Raw genomic sequence first — 19,677 nt, forward strand, 5'->3', positions numbered from 1 at the left:
AGAGACACAGAAAAAACTTTTGACTAATTTACATAATAAATACTAATAAAATGTCATTGCCTCAATGTACACTTCACCTGATTAATGTGGATTACCCATATCTCCTATGAGAGATGTTTCTCATTTCTTTCTGTAGCAGTGGTCATAAATGCAAGAGATGTTTGTGGTTTGGAAGCAGGACTACGGACCAAAAACTCAAGTTGGGAATGGACATTCTTATTGTTTCAAGGTGAGGAAACAAGAAAGCGACACTGGACTATACCATTTCTCATCACCTATTATCTAGATCTTGGTGGTATCTCTTAGAATCGAAAATGAAAATGAAAGCTGTTAGAATTAGCTTGCTTAGCCATAATACCAGAACATATGGATAAACTGATTCTGAGCTATAATGATAATCTCAGAAGCTCTGATATCATATTTATGTTTAGAAAGCAGCATTCAAAATGTAAAGAAATTATTAAAATTAGAAAAATCTAAAAGTCAATTTTAGAGCAATACACATAAAAGCTATTATAATTATTTTATATATTGATTCTCTGAGTCACTAAAAACTTTATTCAAATTATAGAAAAAAAACATTTGTTAAGGTTCGTATCTATGCCTATTTGTAAGTACAACTTATTTGATTTTCAATATTCATTATATTTTATAATGAATTTTTTCTAAGTTTATCAACAATTAAAATAGTTATCCCTAGTAGAACTTTCTGATAAATCTGGGTAAATGTTCTGTTTTTAGAGGCGGGGGGTAAGATTTTTATGGCTTAACAAATAAACACAATTCCAACAGAAATATATTCAAAAATGAATATTCAATTTAAAATCTTATTATATTGGAATTGCTAAACTAGATAGGTCTAAAATAGCCCCAGTTTCCCTAGTATTTCTCCCCTCTCTCTCCACCTTCACTAACTCCTTCTTCTCATTTAATAAATACATTGAAGTCTTATCCAATCCAATAACAATAAAAATCTATCTTCCAATAACAATAAAAATCTATCTATGTACTTCTTATCAGCACATTTCTCATCCCTTCATTGCCCAATCTTGCTTCCACTTAATTGCCTCTAGTTCATCTGTGATGAATCAACATTTCATTTCTGTGACCTCTATCTTCTGAAATTCCTCTTAAAGATAACAAACACCAAGTGCCAAGTATTAAGTTCTGCATCTCGACTTCCTATTTACTTCACTTTTTGTAGCATTTGATGCTTCTGACCACACTACCTTAGAGTTTCCTGCCTTAATATTCACAGTCTACTTTCCTGGGCGTCTTTCCAACTTTGATCTTGCTCTTCCCTTCTTTTTCTTCTGTATGAAGTCCTCTCCTGTTCCACCCTAAAATGTTGCCAGTGCAGCCCTAACTTCAATCTTCGGTCTTTATTTTCATGTCACCTTTAGGCTGATGGGCAGAAAATAATTATTACTTGTCCTCATTGTACTTCTGATCTAGAATTAAATCATACACACTCACTACATAGCTTTAGGTAATTGATTAAAACCTTATATTCAAAAGGTCCACAATAAAGTCTTTATTACATCTCACATCTTATCAACAAAATTGACCCTTGACCTCTTGCATTCTAACACTCGTTAATAGCAGCACCAAGTCATCTAAGCTAGAAATTCCCTTTTTATCCTCTGTGTTCTAATGTAAATGAAGTCTGACACATTCCGTACCTTCCATTCTACCATTTCCAACCTGGTTCAAAACCATGTCATTAATCATCAGAACTATGACAATAACCTCCTAACTATTTTATTCCCCTCTTTGGCACCTTTGCTCCATGGCAGTATTTCTCCCACTCTGCCGAAAAAAATATGGTTCTAAAACAAAATTGTGACTGTAACATTTCATTCTCTTGTTTCAAAATGTTCACTGGCCTCTGAGAGACAAAATAATTAAATACAGATTCTCTAACACTGTATTTCAGCCTTTTTCAAACCTAACTTCAACTTTTTAAAGTTCCACTTACCTCGCAGAAGACTAATTGCTATTACTCAACCATGTAAATGTACAGTCTTTGTAAACACATATAGCATGTGCTGTTCCTGAAACTGCTCTAAGAACTTTACAAACATAAATTCATTTAATTCACTGAACAGTCCTAATATTTAAGCCTCGTTATTAAGTATATTTTACAGACGCAAAAATGAGGTCCAGGGTAGTGAAGTGACCTTTTCAAGATCACAAAGCTAGTAAATGAAAGATCCAGGATGAACCCAGTCTCTCCAGCTCTAGAGTTCAAGCTACTAACCACAACATCATACTGTCTAGCATTACATAGGAGTTCCTATTACTAATATTATTCTCTGCTTCTATCTTTAGTGCCTCTCTCAAGAATGATTCTTCTCAGCTTTGATCTCATTGTGATTCTTGTTCCTATTTGACATATTATAGTGCTGTGTTATGCTGTATTTCTGGTTTTTCCATTCGTCTGTGGTTTTTCCAAGTGGGGCCTCTCTGTCTCATTCACCTCTGTATCAACCAAATATAATGTCTAGCAGAGGAGAGATATTCAATCAATCATAACTTTGTTTCAGATTTATATATCTTGTGTTATGACATAACCTTTAAAATATTACATCAAATGTGTGATTTAATGCTGAAATAATCATAAAAATGGATATCCACTAATTTTAATGAGATTCAAATCAAAGGCTAAGGCTGTAGACACTGCACAGGGAGGACAAAGGGAGGCGCTAAACCCGCTGCCTTCCTTGAGCATGTATAAAGTTCACAGCTTTTCATTACATATATTTATTCATGTCTAAGCATTCAGATACTTTATGAAAACACTAAGTCCACATAAGATTTCAACTTCGACTGAGCATTTTTAATATACTGATTTTTATCATTAAAGTTATATGTTGTATAGATATTACATATAATGTGTAGAGAAAATATATGTAAGGGCAATGTCATTTCATGATAATAATATTTAATTTTAACAATTCATTGAATGTATTAAAAGATAAAAGGTAGAAAAATATTAAGTATCCAGTTTTTCTGCTAATTCTGAATTGTATTCTTTTTTTTCACTCAAATATTTGACTTGGCTAAACCATTGAACAAGCGGCCACACATTATCTTCAAATTTCAAGTATTTCAAATTACATCAAACTGAAGACATTTTATTGATTGATTGATTGAGATGGAGTCTCACTCTGTCACCCAGGCTGGAGTGCAGTGGTGCGATTTTGGTTCACTGCAACCTCCACCTTCTGGGGTCAAGCAATTCTCCTGTCTAGACCTCCCAAATAGCTGGATTACAGACATGTGCCACCATGACCGACTAATTTTTGTATTTTTAATAGAGATGGACTGGGTTGGCCAGGCTGGTCTCAAACCCCTGACTTCAGGTGATCCACCTGCCTTGGCCTTCCAAAGTGTGGTGATTACTGGTGTGAGTCATTGAAACTGGCCCAAAGACATTTTTATAAACATTTTCCAATATTACTGATGCAAATATATTACAAACAGGCATGATAAATGTATAATTATACTAGAAATTAAAGAAGTTATTTGTGCTGTGATTGTGTGTTACTGAATTCACTGGCTCCTGGTGACACTAAGAAATGTGTTTGTTTGTGTGTTTCCATTAGTTATTTATTTGCATACTAATTTTAAAAGACTCAGCCTAGGAATCTCCTTCATGAAGTTCTAGATGTACTTACCACACTGTGGTGACTCATCAGAGCCATCTCCACAGTCATCATCATGGTCACAAACAAATTGCTTGGGAATGCATACTTTGTTATGGCACATGAAAGCATTTTCGTCACATGTATTATTGGGGGCTAAGAAAGACATCACAAAAAATAAAGTTAGATGAGCACATATGTTATTTTCTCCCATATCACGAGCTTGGAGAATATATAAAATCATATTCAATAATTCATAGTTACTGAGAAAAAGAAAACTTTGCATAATATTCAATACATCAGATAAGCTAATAATTAACATATACATATATATATATTAGAATATCTGAATATAAATACACATAATTCAAGGATTTAGTATTCATGAATTCAACTATTCCAGAGTGACCCTGAAATTTCAAGCCATGCAGCAATTTTAAATTTGCTGAAGGATGAATTCAAACGTTCATATGTTAGAAAAAATAATCTCAGCTAATAATATGATGGACTTTTTTTCTCTACTTATACCTACAGTAATGCTGGTAAAGTCATAGCAATGTTGCTTCCTTGTGAAAAATAGACCTGTAAAGAACAATGCTAATATTCATAAAGGAAGTGAAAAAAAAAACTAAGAAGGTTTAGAATGTTATTGTCTTTTAAAAAATAAAACAAAACTTTTTGGTGACTTCTAGAGTGGGGTGTTGAATTAGGTAAAAGTAAGATCTTTGGTGTCATCAACCCCACCATAAGTCTCACACAGATGAAATGGAATATTGACCCTTTATGAATACTGATCCACAAGTATTCCAACAAGTGGAAAAATGGTTGAGCCAAATGATCAATAACATTTAAACAAAAATTTAAAAGAACATAACTAGTACAGAGAAAGAAAAAATTAATACCATATGTGTAGAATCATAAGACGCTTGCAAGGCTCATTTAAAGGCTTTCAATAATCTTTGCTTATATTTAAAAGGTAAATACTAAGTAGGACTCAAGGTTTGGGGGATTGCAAACAGCAAAAAATCTGCTACATGTTATTTATAGTATTGGAAAGAGAAAGGCTTTGCAGAAAGTGGCTGTGGCTCTTATATTTGTATCCTTAAGGAAGCAGTTTACCTTCTTAGTGTATCTGTTTCTTTATCTGTTTAATGGGGATAATAAAATGTACCTGATAAATTTCTTACAAGGACTAGATAATTTTGTGAAGCAGATTGGGCTCATTTTAAGTATTCAACAAATGTCTAGGTGCACTTTTTTCTCCTAGTTATATAATAATTATTTTTGGCAGATTCCCCAAAACAGTTTACTACAATATTGGGGGAATTCAATAATGTAAATGACAGCAACAATCACAATAATTGACATATAATGGGTACTTGAAAAACTTAGGTGCCTTCCATTTCCCCATTCCATGTCTTAATAAGCACTTTTCTCTCCATGAAACACCTTTCTCTTTCTTTGTCCTTCAAGACTCAGATAATATCATCACTTTTCTTGAAATCATTCTCATGGCATTTTATATATTAGTAGGATATTTTACATAACATTTATTTGTGACTGACATAGTATATTTTATATACATCACTTTAATACTTAAGGTATGGGTATCATGATTATTCTTTCACATTGCCTATAGCTCCCTCTCTCCAGCTTGCCCCAGGCTCCATGAACCAATAAATCTCTGCCTTTATCTCAGAAATTATTGACACAGAGTAGGTAAAACAAAAGGGTGTTTTAAAGGTAATCAGACATGATTTATTTTTAACAAATATATTCTTAAAAACTGTATAGATGCCACATAGAAGTAGCGTGAACAATTGCCTGTTGTAATTAGAGAAAAACTCTGATTTTACTAACTCTAACTTTGAACTGTGTGCCAGCTTGGATAACTCAGGTGAATTACACCAATTCTAATATATGAATTAATCTTTAAAACACTGAGCAACAGTGAGTTATTTGCCATTAACACTTTCAGATCACTTGAGTACAATTTGCTGCATTTTAGCAGAATTTACTTAATAGTACCCATGTGGTCCAAAAGTGTTAATATGCCTCCCAGAATGTTAACTTGCTACAATAGCAACAGCATACTGGGACCATCTGGATCCCTGAATTGATGCATAATCCTTTATTATGTAGCCCTCAGTGGCCCCATTGACCTTTACAGACACACATATCAGTTTCAAGATCAAAGTGAATTATTCTACAACAATAGTATGGCTTCTGTGCAAATAGTCCTGTCTCAAAGTTTTCTTTTTTCTTTTCTGCTTTAACTATTCCTCACATACACACAACTGCACACACACACACACACACACACACACACACAATCACACATTATGGCTTCAAATACAGTGCTTTAAAGATGTGAATGCAGGCCATTGGAGAGATGACTAGCAGATTTCACTTTAACAAGCAGAGTTCACTGCATTATTACTGATAAATTGCTCAGCCCAACAGATCCCCTATGTGACCTTGGGATCCGCATTCAAATATTCAGTCCCTTCATCCTCCTGATCATGCAAAGGAATTTATCTGAATTTTTACTGTTGAGTAATGCCCTGAAAATTTCCTGAGGTGACTTGGAGTCAGAAACTCAGTAAATTGTCTGACCTCCAAAGGTGCTCCTCTGATCCCTCACCTTCACTCAGCTATATCCATACTATTTTAACATGACCCAAGGGTTAATACCCCATCCATAGGACTAATAGGTATTTACTGACCTCCTGATCAGTAGTTATTTAGGATCAGAGAAGTCATTCACAGAGTTTCTGTAATAGACAATCTAAAAGCCTTCAGGAGGGATGGTGGTGCAAGACGCAAAAGAGAAAGTACCAAACCTACTGCACTTGTACACATAAAGTGCAGTTACACTAGTTCAGAAGTGAAATGATAAATCTGTGTTCATCAAAATGGCTTTAAAATGGGTAATCCAGCTGTGCATGTTTGAAACACTGAACAGCAGTTAAAGAGGTTGCAGAACTACTGTGATAACAAGATCCCACCTGATTAAGTCCAATACTACCTATGGGCCCAGGAATTGAAAAAGCAATGGGAAATGTGATATGGCAAATACTACAAAAACAAATGCCTAAGGGTGCTGTAGCAGTTTTCTTTGACATACAGCCCTGGCCAGTGTTCATACCGCAGCCTGCTGTGGAAAGCTCATCGCTTCCATTTGGACAGTCCCTTTCACCATCACAAAGCCAGTGTCGGGGCACGCAGGCATGAGAGCCCTGACAGCTGAACATATCAGCAGCACAGGTCACGGCACCTGAAACTCAAACAAATAATGCTGTTAAGACCACTGGGTGTCCACTGGAAAATGTCTAGGATGACGAGTGCATGTTGACAAATCCCCCCACTAATCTAGATTTGCTTATTTAATTGAGAATCTATATTGTAGAATGGGGTTTAAATGTCAGGTAATATCAGAATAAATTAGAAAATAATATATTAAATAAATGTTCTTCCATTTAAAACTTACTTTGTTTGCTAACCAGTATGTCTTTAGTACTTTCTATAATAAAATTCTCTTTCTACAGAAAATAGTTTTATATTACTCCTCCTTATCTATCCTTTTTAAGCTTGCCATGAAAATATAAAGTGTCTTTTTATTATTATATTTTCAATTCAATGATTTTAAAAATATTTTTACTTTTTATCTTGAAACATTTTAACTGTATTTTTTTCCTATTAAGGAAGTTTTGATAAATGTAAAATTCCTTGTCTACTGTCATGTTATCACTTTAATTTGTTCTCAAGGTAGTCATAAAAGAAAGGGCCCTGATTTGGCAGTGGAGAAATCTAATTCTGTATGAACTTGGTGAAGCCTAGTGTCTGAATTCATCTATCTTTAAAATGATGGGTATGACTAGATAATTATTAAGATATCTCCAGCTATAAAATGGCATAAGGCTCTTTGTAGCTAATTTTCTGGCTCCCTTGATAGTATTCAACAGATTTTGTGTTAAGAACATGCCAAAACATCATAGTCAATTGGGAAGAAAATGGGCCAAAGAAAAAATTCATGGCTTTATTCCATAGTTGCCACTGCCACCTGGAGACACATTGCCTTCCTTGGGGAAAATAATCCCTAGGGAGAAGAAAGACAAGTTGATAAATTCGACTAGATCTATCTTGCATACCCACTCAGATCATATTTGATTGATAAGAGTCACTATCCTATTTAATATTTTGGAAACTGAATTCTGCTCATACCTCTCTCATAGTTAATTAGCTGAGTGACCTCAGGAAAATTTATTGATTTCTGTGGGTTTCCCTTTTCTCATCTCTCAAAAGATGGAAATAAACCATGTTTTTCAAAATGGGATCCTCAATATTCCAAGTCAGGATCACTACGTGAGTATCAATAAAGAACGCATTTATGTCCTGCATCAAGAATATTTGGAATGGGAAATTGGGAAACTACATATTTAACATACTTCTGAGAAGGATCTTTTGTACGCCAAAGGTTGAAAACAAGCGAGATAAATTATTTATAAAGTTATTTTCCTGTTCTGAAATATGAAGTTCAGTTCATTGACTGATGTTTGATCTAAAGCAATATTTTCTTTATGTGTTACAAACGTAGTAGTTAGTACATAAAATACAGCTCATTATTAAAGTAAATAAGCTCATTATTTTGATTGCAGGTAAACATGTCCGTTATCTTATTAGTCTTTAATTTAAAAAGCATTATTAGAACACTGACAATACATTGACAAAGAAAGGAGGCAGGAGAAATAAAAGCAGAAAGCCCTCAGATACAGTGTACATGGGTTATGTTAGATGATCACACTAGGTATATAGATAAGTATTTTTGTATCCATTTAATAGGCAAGGAATCAGCAAAATAAGGAATAAAACAAAGTTGTTCATGACCACAGAACTTGAAATGCAGATGTGGGAGAACTCAACTCTACATGGCTTTAGAGACTTTGCCCCTATTGCCCCTAGTTGACTTTTTGTCAACTCAGAAAGCACAGAGTTATCAATGGAGCCATATAGTGTAGAGTTTAACAAAAGTTAAAAGCAAGATAACTTTAGAGATTGAAACTATGTTCATTCTATTGTAAATAGATAATTCTTTTATTAAAATTATTAAAAAATTAATAGAGAAAAAGACTGTCAATCATCTAATTGATTGCTGACTTTTTTTCTTTCACAGCTTTTGATAGTGATCTTTCTATATTTTTCTGTTGTATAACTAAATTGTTTCAGCTGTGTAAATAAGTAGATTTTGAGTGACGAATGACTTAAATACAAGAAAATAAATTGCCTGCTTTCAGGAATATGTCCAATTTCATATTATTTATAGAGAACTTCAGTTTAGCTTAAATTCTATAAAATACTACATTTTACTATATGTTTGTGACAGAAATAGCAGACCACATCCCCCGAAACTTAAAAGAGGCGTTAAGTTTATTAAAATCTATACATACACTTTATTCAGTGACTTAGGTCCTTCTGTTTCTAAAATGAGGATGATAACAGCTGCCACCAGAGGCTGATGTAATTAGAGAATATATAGCTACAGGTACAAATGCATATATAGAAATAGATTGGATAGACAACCATTAGACAGAAATCTACACAAATTAGTGAAATTCTTGGCCGGTTATAATACAATTTAAAGATTATCTCGGGCCGGGTACAGTGGCTCACACCTGTAAATCCCAGCACTTTGGGAGGCCGAGGCAGGGAGATCATGAGGTCAAGAGATTGAGACCATTCTGGCAAACAGGGTGAAACCCCATCCCTACTAAAAATACAAAAATTAGCTGGGCATGGTGGTGCACACCAGTAGTCTCAGCTACTTGGAGTCTGAGACAGAAGGATCACTTGAACCAGGGAGGAGGAGGTTGCAGTGAGCCAAGATCGCACCACTGCACTCCAACCTGGGGACAGAGCAAGACGCTATCTCAAAAATTAAGTTTGTTTCCTTCTTTTACCCCTTAGGAAATTCTATTTAAACTATTTGATAAATATTTGTGATCATTAAAAAAGCAATTACATTGGACTTGTAGTTGACATATAGTAGATAAATATAGATATTCAACACTAATATCTCTAATCCTATAAAGCTAAATTTTAAAGGTCATTTTAATATCATATAAAAATAGTCACTGCCTTTACTTCTTATTTGAAACAATTCAGCAATAAAGATCACTGTAACATATACATATGCATATAAATAGCGTGTGTTGCTTGTGGCAGTATAAATTAGCATACTAATTTTGGAAAGTAACTTGGTGGTATATAGGAAGCATCATGAAAAAATTGTCTCATTATTTGACCCTGTAATCTCAATCATTGGTATTTGTTTCAAAGAAGTCACTGAAAACTAGAAATAAAAGGTAGAAATACATTTATTGTGGCATCATTAAGGAAAAATAATAATATCAAATAACAGCTTTATGTATAATAAATAATAGAATAATTGATTGCCATGAAAATAATGAAAACAGCTACCTAGGAATGTATACATAAATTTTATGTTAATTTTAATAAATTAGCCCGCAAGTTTTGTGTATGCTCTAGAATGATAGAGTATATATATTGCTTAAAAACTAATTGAGGACAGAAAATAGACAACTCACCACAAATGCTATCACTTTCATCTAATCCATCCCCACAATCATCCTCTCCATCACAAATCCAATGCTTAGAAATACATTTTTGTGCAGAACATGCAAATTGATTCCAAGAGCAAGAAGAATCTAGAAAACAAACAAAAGGAAAAAAAGGTAGGTTGAGGCCGTCTTACAACAGATCCAACAATGAAAAGACTCTTTTTTATACTCTGCTATAATCAACCATCCTATAATAAAAGAAGCCAAATTCTTCTTTTCTATGACAATTCTATACAATTTTGGCATCAGCTTGCACATTTCCTCTGTGTTTCCAGGTTACACAACCATTATTTCTTCTACATGATTCTTATAATATGGCTTGCCTTTGAACTAGTTCTAATGCTGGTCACTCTACTCCAGGTATATTTGTCTTTTTGTTTTTTAATGTGTAATGCTCAGATACAACACAAATATTTCTCATGTAGCCTAGTCACACTTTTAAATTTTAAATCTATTTTTGAGCCAACAGAGAAAAAATTTACATCCTAAGTAAGGCAACAATATGGTGGACTGACCAGCAGGTATGTTTGTTTTTAAAGGTATGTGACCAAGGAGGTTATAGCTTGAACACAATCTGACAGTTTTGTACCTAGCAAGCATGCTGATGTTTTTGTGCTGTTTTCTTGGAAACACTTGAGTTTGCCATACCTAATAACACCTAAATTCATTGGCATAGTGGCTGGCTATTTTATTATTAGATTATGTTTTTATAACAATAACATATTCCATTTATTTCCAAAACCAATTCTGTTATTGCTCTCCTCCATTCCCAGTCTCCCCTTCCACCCAGTGTATTTATCACTGGAAAACATTCAAAACTAAAATCCTTCCAAATTAAGGTGTTCAAAATATAAACTCTTGCAAAAATAGCAATTTTGCTTTTGATTTCATAAACAATTTTAAAACTTGGCATTTTTATTTAAATGCTTAATTAGATAACCTGTGAAACTGAGAACACTAGAAAACTAAAATTTGGAAAAAAAAATAAAATTAAAGAAGATATGATTGTATAATGGCCACTGTTCAGAAACTATGAATCCCCGTACAATACTTTGGAATTTCCCAGCTAGTCTTCTTCAGAATATGGCTCTAATGTAAAGATATATGGCATCTTAATCAAACAAAATGTACCTTCACATTTGATGATGACATTTACTTTTAGCAGAGTTTGACATTTTACAGAAAATCAATTTTTAACCTTTTTTTCTACTCTGTTCGCTCCAGTGTATGTTATTTGTGTTAAATGTAAATAGTGAATATATATTTTGTTTTTCTATAGAAAATTTTTTTGGGTTGCAAATCACAAAATCCATACATTTTAGAAAATAAATCTAAAAATGCTTTCTTACCTTGACAATATAATGTGAAATAAGGTGTATACATACAGAAATTAGGAGGTAGAGGATGAAAGACAAAAGATTAAAGAAACATAATTTAAAGCTATACATGTAATTAGTAGAAAATTTCAGAGTAATAATATTCAGTCAGCTCCCCCACATCTGTGGGTTTAATATCTATGGATTCAACAAACCACAGATCAGAAGTATTAGAAAACATAAAATTAAATAACAAATAACAATACATGAATAAAATATAATACAAATAAAGACAATACAATGAAACAACAATTCACATAGTAATTACATTGTATTAGGTATTATAAGTAATCAAGAAGTTATTCAAAGTGTACAGCAGGGTGTGCATTGGTTATATGCAAATACTAGACTTCTTTATATAAGGAACTTGAGCTTCCATGGATTTTGGTGTCCACAGGGTGTTAGAACCAATCCCCCATGCAGATACCAATAACAGGTAGGGGAAATATAATAAGTAGTGTGTGTCAAATCCTTATTTATTTATTTATTTTTTGAAATGGAGTTTCACTTTTGTTACCCAGGCTGGAGTGCAATGGCACGATCTTGGCTCACCACAACCTCTGCTTCCTGGGTTCAAGCAATTCTCCTGCCTTAGCCTCCTGAGTAGCTGGGACTACAGGCATGAGCCACCATGCCCAGCTAATTTTTTATTTATTTTTTTTTATTTTTAGTAGAGCCGGGATTTCACCATGTTGACCAGGATGGTCTCCATCTCCTGAACTCGTGATCCACCCGCCTTGGCCTCCCAAAGTGCTGGGATTATAGGCGTGAACCACCGCACCGGGCAAATCCTTACTTTTTATAGCAGAAAACAAATATACTAGGTATCACCTAAAGTTAATAAATTAAGAAAAGGTATAACTTTATTATACCTATTTTACAAACTGATGGAAGTAATTACTCAACAAAAATAGAAAACGTTTATAAACTCTTCTGTTTTATTTTAATATTTACCTTTTTTATTTACTAAAAATAAAAATTAACGTAAAATCAGCTGACAATATTTTGTATGAAATCCCTATATAAGAGAATACTAACATATAAATAATTGTAAAGTTAACAAAACTAAAGCAAAATACAATGTCTCACCACAATGGAATTCATCAAGTCCATCCTCACAATCTTTCTGACCATCACATATCCAGGTATTCAAAATGCATCTTCCACTAGGACAACCAAAATAATTTTCTTCACATTTGTATTTGTTTTGAACTGTGATAAAATATAGAATGTTAATGTTAAACAATTTAAATTAATTTTAGACTTCTGAAATATAGGTAGATAAAACATTAATACTCCTTGAACTGAAAGAGATAAATAAGAAATAAATTACAAATAGCTAAGATTTTCTCCTAAAGAATGTCAAAGTTATGAAAATAAAGGAAGGACTAAGAAACTGTCCCAGAACAAAGACCCAGGAGACATGATAATCAAATCAAATTCAGGACTGAGTCCTAGAACAGGAAAAGTATAGTAATGAAAAAATCTGCTTAAATTATAACAGAGTGGCATGTAGTAAACATAAAATAAAGTTAAAAAGATAAATATGAGTCTGAATTGAGTGAGTCTAAGGCCAAAGAATGTTTGGGTCGAAAATATTCTTAATTACATATTCATAGCAAAAAACATTAAAATTAATACGCTGGTGTATCTTTTCCAGAAAAGTGTGAATTTAGTGTTTCTAGAGCCCTGTATTTTGAGTATTCTTTAACAGGAGTTAAACAATTACTGTGTATTTGAAGGAAGAACAAACAAGTTATACTGGTATCTCTAAAATTATTTTACCTTGCAGAATTATCATAAAAAGTGCCTGTATGTAAAACTATTTTGTAAATTGTATAATTTAAATTATGGAGTATTGTCATTATTGTAACCTTCAAGAGAATATATAGAATACTACATTTACCTTTTTCTTTTTTTTTTTTTTTTTTTTTTTTGAGATAGAGTCTCACTTTGTCAACCTGGCTGGAGTGCAGTGGCGAGATCTTGGCACACTGCAACCTTCACCTCCTGGGTTCAAGCGATTCTCCTGCCTCAGCCTCCCATAGCTAGGACTACAGGCCCGCACCACCTGTATTTTTAGTAGAGACCAGGTTTCACAATAATGGTCAGGTTGGTCTTGAACTCCTGACCTCGTGATCCACCCACCTCAGCCTCCCAAAGTGCTGGGATTACAGGCGTGAGCCACCGCGCCCGGCCTATATTTACCTTTTAACAGGGTGTCATCTGTTTCATTGCTCCTGCAGGTTTACATGATCTTAGACTGTCTGTTCCATAGCCAAGCAGGAAGTAAACCCCAGTCTATATATGCCAATCACAATATAATGGTCTATTGCGACTGTTCTAAGGTAACGAAAATTGTATGCATTTTATTTTTTATATGTCAACTTTGTACATAAAGATGAAAATATATTTTTGAGTGGATTCAGCATTAAACCAAAAAGTTTTAGCATGTTTAAGATATTTCCTTTTCTATCCTAAAGTATTTCGACTGACCCATTGCTGGCTTCCTGTCTGTCTGTCCACCTGTTTCATAAGCCTGTATGCATGTCCCTTTCCTTCTTACCCAATATAAAAGTTGTGATTCTCTATTAGTTTTGAAAGTTAAATTTTAAGGTAATTTATTAATACTAAAAAGAGAGATCACAAACAAAAAAGTATTAGTTTTATTAATATCTATCATATGCTGACTTCAAGATAATTTCAAAAGTAACTACAGTTATCTGAGGTAAAGAATGTATTGTTGCAAACAAAAATTAGATTAATAATCTTGGCACCACTTTCATAAGCCAAAAGTAGTAAGTTTCTATATTTCTTTTAAATATTTTATATAATTAAAAAGATTATGTGAAAGATCTGCAGCGAACTACAGTCAAATGCTCTAGAATTTAAGGTATGGATAGCAAGAACACTCAACAAAACCTAAGAGAAGACTGAAATCTAAGACAAGTAAAACAGAAAAAAAAAAAAAAAATCAGGATTTGAAAGACAACATAGCAGTATTAACAAAGAACTAAACAGAACTTCTGGCATTAAAAAATTCACTACAGAAATTTAAAATACAGTTGAAAGACTCAGCAATAGACTAGACCAAGCAGAAGAAAGAATTTCAAAGCTTGAAGACTCGTCCTTCAAAATATTACTTTTTTCAATAAAGAAAAAAGACTTTTAGAAAATGAAAAGTGATAAAAATCTGTGACTTAAGATTTATGAGAGAGAAGAAGAGAAAGTATGCAATTAGAAAACATACTTGATCATGAAAATGTCCCCAATCTTGCTAGAGAAATCAACACACAGGTTCAATATATCCAGAGATCTCCTGCAAGATACTGAACAAAACAATCATCCCCAAGGCACATGGTCATTGAGCTATCCAACATCAACACCAAAGAAGTTTGAAGGCAGCTACAGAAATGGGCCACAACAGCTATAAAATGAAACCCAGAAGACTAACAACAGACTTCTCAGCAGAAACCTTAAAATCAAGAAGAGATTGGGGGCCTATTTTTAGCATTCTTAAAGAAAAGGAATGCCAGTTAAGAATTGTATATTCCATCAAACTAACCTTCATAAACAGAGGAGAAATAATGTCTTTCTCAGACAAGCAATTGTTAAGGGACTAGGTCACCACCAGATCAGCACTAGAAAAGATGCTGAAGGGAGTTCTCAGAATGGAAATAAAAGAATGATACTACCACAAAAGTACACATAAGCACATAGCCCACAAACCTTATAAAGCAACTACACAAATGACACTTTAAAATCACCTAGCTAACAACACTACAGCAAGAACAAAATATCACATACCAATATTAACCCTGAATGCAAATGGCCTTAAAAAACAGTGATAAACTGAATAAAAAAAGCAAAACCTATCTTTCTGCCATCTTCAGGAGACCTATCTGACATGTAATGACACCCATAGGTTCAAAGAAAAGGATGGAGAAAGAACTATTGCACAAATGAAAAACAAAAAAGAGCAGTATTTGCTATTATTGTGTCAGATAAAACAGACATTAAAGCAACAACAGTAGAGAAAAACAAAGAAGAACAGCTAGATTCATAAAACTAGTATTTCTGGGCCTACAAAACAACTTAGCCACACATTAATAGTAGGGAAATTCAATATCCCATTGACAGCATTAGGTCAATGAGGCAGAAAACTAACCAGGAAATTTTGAATGGAATTCAACATTTGATCAATTGGACCTAATAGGCAACCAAAAAACACTCCAGACAACTGTAGCATAAACATTCTTCTCATTTGCGCAAAAAACATACTCTAAGATTAACCACATATGTGGTCATAAAGCAAGTCTCAATAAATTTTAACAAAATCAAAAAAATACCAAACAAATTCTCAGGCCTCAGTGAAATAAAAATAGAAAAATAGAAATCAATAACCAGAGGAATACTCAAAACCACTCAACATGTAAACTAAAAAACTTGCTCCTGAATGAATTTTGGGTAAACAATGAAATTGAAGCAGATAAATCATGATTATTTGAAATAAATGGAAACAGAGACAGAACATGCCAAAACCTCTGAGACGTTGCAAAAGCAGTATTAAAAGCAAGGTTTATAGTACTAAAGGTCTCTGTCAAAAATATAAAATATCTCAAATTAACAATCTGACTGCACCTAAAGGAACCAGAGAAACAAAAAACTAACCCCAAAGCCAGCAGAAGAAAAAAAAAAACTAAAATCAGAGCAGAACAACATAAAATGAGACCCCAAAAAACTGTACAAGGATCAATGAAATGAAACATTGCTTTTTTTTATTGCATTTTAGGTTTTGGGGTACATGTAAAGAACATGCAAGATTGTTGCATAGGTACACACATGGCAGTGTGATGTGCTGCCTTCCTCCCCATCACCTATACCTGGCATTTCTCCCCATGCTATCTCTCCCCAACTCCCCACACCCCCCTTTTTTTAAAAGATAGGTAACATTGATGGACGACTTGCTAGATTAACAAAAAAACACAGAGGATTGAAATAAACATACTCAGAAATGACAAAGGTAACATTACAGCTGATCCCACAGAAATTCAAAAAATCATCAGAAATTATCATGAACACCTGTATGCATACACATTATAAAATCTAGAGAAAATGAATCAATTTCTGAAAAGGCACAACCTCCCAAAATTGAATAAGGAAGGCCCTGAAAACATGAATAGATCAATGAGTTCTGAAATTGAATCAGTAATAAAAAAAAAGTGCAAATTAAAAAAAAAAAAAAAAAAAGCCCTGGAGCGGATGTATTCACAGCCAAATTCTAGCAGATGTACAAAGAAGAGCTGGTACCAGTCCTGCTGAAACTGTTCCAAACAATCAAGGAGGTGTGATTTCTCCCTACCTCATTCTATAATGTCAGGATCATCCTAATACAAAAATCTGACAAAGACATACAACAACAACAGCAAAACGACAGACCAATATCCGTAATGAACACAGACACAAAAATCTTTAACAGAATACTAGCAAACCAAACCCAGTGGCACCTCAAAAAGTTAATTCAAAATGAGCAAAAGGCTTTATTCCTGGAATGTCAGGCTGGTGCAACATATGCCAATCAATAAGTATGATTCACTACATAAACAGAATTAAGAACAAAACCCATATGATTATCTCAATAGATTCAGAAAAAGCATTCAATAAAATCCAATATCCTTTCATGATAAATCCTCGACAAACTAGGCATGGAGGGAATAATAGGAGCCATCTATGACAAACCCAAAAGCAACCTCACACAGAAGATGCAAAAGCTGGAATCATTCTGCCTGAGAAATGGAAGAAGACAAGGACGCTCACTCTCACCACTCCTTTTCAACTTAGTATAGGAAATCTTAGCCAGAGCAATCAGGCTAGAGAAAGAAATAAAAGGCATGCAAATAGAAAAGTAGGAAATCAAACTATTTCTCTTCACTGACATTATAAACACCTATCTTAAGACTCTGCAAAAAGGCCCCTAGATCTCATGAACAAGTTTAGTGGTTTCAGGATACAAAATCAGTGTATAAAATCAGTAACATTTCTATACACCAATAATGTTCAAGCTGAGGCCTAAATCAAAAACACAATACCACTTACCACATGCAAAGGAATGAAACTGAACTTCTACCTCTTACCATATACAAAAATTAAGTCAAAGAAGTTTGAAGATTTAAATGTAAGATCTCAAACCATAAAAATACTAGAAGAAATCCCAGGAAATACTTTTCTGGACATAGTCCTAGGAAAAGAATTTATGACTAAGTCCTCCAAAGCAATTGCAACAAAAACAAAAATTGACAAGTGGAACTTCATTAAACTAAAGAGCTTCTGCACAACAAAAGAAACTATCAACAAACAGGTACCCTACATAATGGGAGAAAATATTTTCCAACTATGCATCTGGCAAAAGACAAATATCCAGAATCTATAAGAAATTTAAATAAATCAATCAGAATTTTTTTTTAAAAGCTCCATTAAAGGTAGGTAGAGTATAGAAACAGACACTTCTCAAAGAAGACATAAAAGTGGCCAACACATAAAAAAAGTGCTCAATATCACTAATCATCAGAGAAATGCAAATCAAAACCATGAGACACCATCTCACAGTAGTCAGAATGGCTTTTGTTTAAAAGTCAAAAAATAAGATGTTGGTGAGGTTATGGAGAAAAAGAAACACTGATACACTGTTTGTAGGAATATAAATTAGTTCAGCCCCTGTGAAAGCAGTTTGGAGATTTCTTGAAAACTAAAAATAGAACTACAATTTAACCCAATCTCATCACATACTCAAAGAAAAATAAAGATACATGCGTTTGTATGTTTATTGAAACACTATTCACAACTGCAAAGATATTGCATTAAGGTAGATGTCGATCAGTGGTGGGCTGAATAAAGAATATATTCCATATATATATATATATTCCATATATATATGTATATATATATATTCCATATATATATATATATAAAATATATATATATATATATATATATAAAATATATATATATATATATATATATTTCTATGCAGTCATAAAAAATGAAATCATGTCTTTTGCAGCAACATGAATGCAGCTCTAGGGCATTATCCTAAGTAAATCAATGCAAGAAAGAAAACCAAATATTACACGTTTCTAGTTATAAGTGGGAGCTAAACATTGAGTACACATCATTTTTTTTCATTGAGTACACATCTAAGTAAAGATGGAGCAATAGATACTGGGGACTCCAAAAGGGGAGATGAAAGAAGGAGGCAAAGGGCTGAAAAACTTTCTATTGGGTATCATGTTCACTAAATGGATAACAGAATCAATACAAGCCCAAACCTCAGCGTCATGCAATATACCCAAGTAACAGGCCCACACATGTACATTCTGACTGTAAAATAAAAATTTAAACACCCATATTATATACATGATAAAAGAACCATCACAAATGGAGAAATAATAAATGTATTGTCTAATAAAAAATCAGATTTTCATAGTAGATTGTGTGTGTAAACTTTTGTGCAAAATGCTTATGAATAAAATTTCTAAAAATAGTTTAAAAATTATTACATATCAACTAAACATGAAAAATGTGAGTGTGGCAGCAGGGGTGAGGAGAGGCATGCCAGTAGGATACAAAATTTAATAGTGTCCCATATAGAATCTCTACTTCCAGTTATCCGTAGTTCTTTCTAGAATTTTATAAAATTTTTCATGTCTTCAAATAGAAAGAAACAGTCAAGAACTTTGCTAGAAGGCATTCTTCTAAGAATGTAGATGACAGTTTTCAGAGCCTATGTAGGTAAAGATGGTTAACAGTCAGATATAAATAAATCTAGCTTAACTTCATTCAATAATGATTGTAACTATTACTCAAACTACAATGACAAAGGATTTTGTAAATTGCATTAAAACATTGCTGTACAATAACACTGAGCAAAGGCAGTAGTAAGAAACATTGCTTATCTTCTTTTATGAAGCTATTTCTAGGCATGTAATTCTTCTGTTGAAGAATTATAAATTATACATT

At 33.3% G+C, this 19,677-nt stretch overlaps 1 protein-coding gene across 2 annotated transcripts in view; it reads right to left on the reverse strand.

The window, feature by feature from the left end:
* Positions 1-19,677, reverse strand: part of LRP1B (LDL receptor related protein 1B) — a 1,894,725-nt gene that overhangs the window by 266,959 nt on the left and 1,608,089 nt on the right. For both annotated transcript variants that reach the window (XM_032286208.1, XM_032286207.1), the window contains exons 50-53: positions 12,751-12,873; positions 10,253-10,372; positions 6,796-6,924; positions 3,681-3,803 (exon numbers count right to left, since the gene is read on the reverse strand). In XM_032286208.1, the coding sequence (XP_032142099.1) occupies positions 3,681-3,803; positions 6,796-6,924; positions 10,253-10,372; positions 12,751-12,873 (495 nt within the window). The remainder of the gene's footprint in view (positions 1-3,680; positions 3,804-6,795; positions 6,925-10,252; positions 10,373-12,750; positions 12,874-19,677) is intronic.

The sequence above is a fragment of the Sapajus apella genome, unplaced genomic scaffold (genome assembly GCF_009761245.1).
Source record: "Sapajus apella isolate SASKATOON/1434 unplaced genomic scaffold, GSC_monkey_1.0 scaffold18, whole genome shotgun sequence".
NCBI classification, from domain to species: domain Eukaryota; kingdom Metazoa; phylum Chordata; class Mammalia; order Primates; family Cebidae; genus Sapajus; species Sapajus apella.